At 40.5% G+C, this 3,971-nt stretch overlaps 1 protein-coding gene across 1 annotated transcript; it reads left to right on the forward strand.

Annotated features, from left to right (window-relative positions):
* Positions 1-406: 406 nt before the first annotated feature.
* On the forward strand, positions 407-2,626 carry zp2l1 (zona pellucida glycoprotein 2, like 1). The gene is made up of 8 exons (XM_026219002.1): positions 407-900; positions 1,200-1,387; positions 1,460-1,557; positions 1,644-1,801; positions 1,877-2,069; positions 2,153-2,300; positions 2,372-2,445; positions 2,515-2,626. Exons 1-8 carry the CDS (start codon positions 618-620, stop codon positions 2,525-2,527), a joined length of 1,155 nt encoding a protein of 384 aa, XP_026074787.1. The 5' UTR covers positions 407-617; the 3' UTR covers positions 2,528-2,626.
* The last annotated feature ends 1,345 nt before the right edge of the window (positions 2,627-3,971 follow it).

A 3,971-nucleotide genomic window follows, 5' to 3' on the forward strand; every position in this document is an offset into this window, starting at 1 on the left:
TAAATTATACTTATGAGGTGCTCAAAATGTATGTATATAACAGTAAAATATGTTTATACAAATATATTAATAATATAAAAGGCTAGCAAAACTTGTTTTCTGCACCTTTAAGCTTTGAATACTGAACATAATGGCAATTAAAACTCATTAATGTCACATGCTTGACACCAGAAATCAGTGAGAGTTCCATTAGGTTTAACATTAACACTACATATGTTGGCATCTGTTATTGTATGCAGTCTTTCGTGAGCTCTATAAGCTCCATGAGATCAGAATCCACTTTCTGAAGGAGTGAGAACATGTTTGCTAAACTTTGGGGTATGTTTTGCATTTGAATGGAACAGTCCTTTGATCTGTATGAGAACTTGAATTATTAATTATTGAATTGGCATATTAAAAATGTAAGAGCAGGTACAATGGTTCCATAGCAAAACATAGCTTATCAAATCAGGTAAAGCCAGTAGGAACACTGCCAATCTTGATGGATCAGGGCTGGGTGCTAATTGGTCATAAATACTGAGGCAGAGAGAATGTTCAAACATGGCTAATTATCACTCTTTATATAAAAAAAGAAAGAAAAAAAAGCTGTTTGAGAGAAGTTGTGTTCTGTTGGAACAATGGCAGCACTTTGGAGTTTCTTGGGAATTGTCGTATTTTGTATCACTAGTCGTTCGTTTGCTGCGTATTCACTGACACAAAGTCAACAGGCCTTCCAGTGGCCAGGGCAAAAGACTTCGAGTTTTGTGGCTAAACAGACAGCTCCTCAGGCAGATCCTTTTCAGAAGTGTAATGTGGAAGACAATGAGAAGGTGCAGTGTGGAGAACCTGGCATTTCTTTTGCAAATTGTGATGCTGTTAACTGCTGTTTTGATGGACAACAGTGCTACTATGGCAAAGCAGGTATTTTTTACTTGCAAAATCTTACACTTGATAATTGTATTGGTGTAACCATAAATGCCACCTAATTATGCTTCAGTCCTTTTAGAACTTGGCAAAACTTTTGTGTACCTGAATGACCTTCTTAGCAACTTGGTTTCTTTTTGAAAAGTGCCTATTTGCAATGTTTCATTGTGCAGATGTCAAGTGAGGAATGTGTTGGTTTCCTTAAACCGAACTCTTTCCAATTTAGCTCTGGTAAATCATGGTTAATACTAGTGGCATGTCCTGATTTCATAATTAAGTTATTTTATTTTTGCCAGTAACTGTCCAGTGTACAAGAGATGCGCAATTTGTTGTTGTGGTAATGAGAGATGCAACCCGTCCAAGGATGAACTTGGAGTCTATCAGCCTTTTGGGAGGAAGTGACCCTCCTTGTGGTCCTGTTGGTACCACTGTAGCTTTTGCTATCTACCAGTTCCCGGTCACTGCTTGTGGCACCACATTGAAGGTTGGTTATCTGACACTTTAGGTAGCACTTACGGTACTCTGCTTTTTAAACTAACTTTTAACTTCCTTGCAGATGGATGGTGACTTTCTAGTCTATGAAAACAAAATGACTTCTACCTACGAAGTAAGCGTCGGACCTCTAGGCTCCATCACAAGGGACAGCCATTATGAGTGAGTGTGTGTGAGGTGGGGGGAGGTTAAGATTGGTGTCATGACTCTTGGCCCATGACTTCTGACTTGGGAGTCTTCCCTTTCAGGCTCCTCTTCCAGTGTAGATATTCTGGCACCAGTGTTGAGGCACTAGTAGTTGAAGTCAACACTGTTCCTCCTCCACCTCCTGTGGCTGCTCCTGGACCTCTGAGAGTGGAACTTAGACTGGCTAATGGGCAGTGCTCTGCTAAGGGATGTGTGGAAGGTACAGTAGTGTGTCACTTTATCAAGTCCCTTTGAAACTGAACTAGTTCTAAATGAATGTGTCTGACTTGTGTAGAAGATCAAGCATACTCGTCATACTATGGTGATGCGGAGTATCCTGTGAGCAAAGTACTGCGGGAGCCAATCTATGTTGAAGTGCACATTCTAGGGAGGACTGACCCCAACATTGTTCTGACTTTGGGTCGCTGCTGGGCAACCTCAAACCCTGAACCTCAGAGTCTGCCCCAGTGGGATCTTCTTGTGAATGGGTAACCACTAAAGGCGTTTTATTATTATTTTTTTTCTTTTAATGTTGCTGGGGAGACTGGTTTAATGATTTACTGTTGTGCAGTTGTCCTTACCAGGATGACCACTACATGACTACACTGATCCCTGTGGATGGGTCTTCAGGCCTTCAGTTTCCAACTCACTACAAACGATTTGTACTACAAATGTTCATGTTTGTGGAACCTATAACTCTTGGTCCCTTGAAGGAGACGGTACTTCTCCCTCTATTTTCAACCCCTTCTTGTATCTGGCCTTACTTTGTCTAAAACATGTTCTCTACTAGGTTTTCATTCACTGCAGCACATCAGTTTGTACCCCAACTGCAGCAGAATCTTGTTCAGCATTGCAACAGGAGGAGTGAGTGTTACTTGTTTAATAGTCTGTGGCATACTTGAGCCCCTTTCTGACTTCTTCTGTCTCTTGTAGGGAGAGATGCTGAGACCCCGGAAGATGGTACCCCTATAGTTGTCTCCAGTGGAAAAATTATCTTTCACTTTCTCTGACTCCTCTTGCAATAAATTTTGTATGGATTCTGAAACCCTTTTTGGATCCTATCCATTCTCTTTTTTTTTACAGATCTGCTCAAAAGGCAAGGTTTTTCCTCCTGCTTGGTATTTTCCCCAAAACCAGTTGTCTTGTACTATGGAATGTTTATGTGCTCTGTTCTTAAGTCTTTTAAACCCTGGAGGTGTTTTTCACTCCGTATACGATCTGTGACTTTTAATTGATGCTAAGCTCCCATATAGCCCAGATGCTGTGTCTAGAGAGTCCTGATTTAAAGGTATAGTTCACTTTCAAATAAAATTTTGGTATGTTTTAGCTTACCTTAAGGGCATCCAAGATGTAGGTGTCTTGGTTTCCACAGTAGTTCCCATTTTAAGGTGTGTGGTGTGTGTGGTTTTTTTTTTTTTTTTTTTTTTTTTTTTTTTTTTTTTAAATGGGTCAAACGGTTCTTGTCTGTGACTCCTACAATGGGGGTCTATGAAATAGCATGCACCGAGAAGTCCAAATTAAACAATTCCCCATCGTATGTACACAAAACGAGCGGTTTGTGTGAGAAAACGAACAGCATTTCTTTTTTACCTCTTATACACAACCACGTCCAACTGATCTGAATGTGTGCATGCTTCCTGTTGTCTTGTAACGTTTGTGCACACTCTGGCTTACTCTTAGCGTTGAAAGCGACGAAGTGATCTCCTGTGCGGATACGTCACTCATGGTTTACACTTACTGTCTATGGTTTACACAGATTTTGGAAATGTTACCTTTCACTGTGAAGATCTAAACCTATTTAGACGTACAGGAAATTGCAATGGAAGACCATTTCAATATATCAACAGACAACGTTGAATTTGTTTTCACAACCATATTTATTTGAACCAGAATACACAGATAAAGTACTCAAGAGTGAGCATCCACTGCAGCAGCACATCTTCAAGCACCGAGAGACCAAGATCTCTTAAAAATTGGTGGTGTTTTAGTAGCAAGTGTTGTGAGATGCCATCAGAAGTGGAGAGCATATGCTGTCACGAATGGAACATAGCAATGCCACAACTAGCTACAGGACAATGACAAGGACATTGACCGTATCACATCGCACACCTGCCTGACTGAAGATCCTGAGTTTTATCCGCTGTTGAGTCGCAGCGTTTTGCACGTTGTTTTGTTTGCCATGTATAAACTGGAGGCGACATCCAATGCCAGAGGGACCCAATGTCAATAGAGTGAGTAATGTTGTTGCGTGTGTTTTTTTTTTTTATAATCTCAACGATTATAGGGTGCATTATAAACATTACAATTACTGCATTATATTTCAGACAGTGCAGATTTGTGGTGTATCGTGTGGTAAACAAGCGACGTACACGTGCAAGATATCGCTTTGC

Source organism: Carassius auratus, chromosome 34 (assembly GCF_003368295.1).
Source record: "Carassius auratus strain Wakin chromosome 34, ASM336829v1, whole genome shotgun sequence".
NCBI lineage: Eukaryota > Metazoa > Chordata > Actinopteri > Cypriniformes > Cyprinidae > Carassius > Carassius auratus.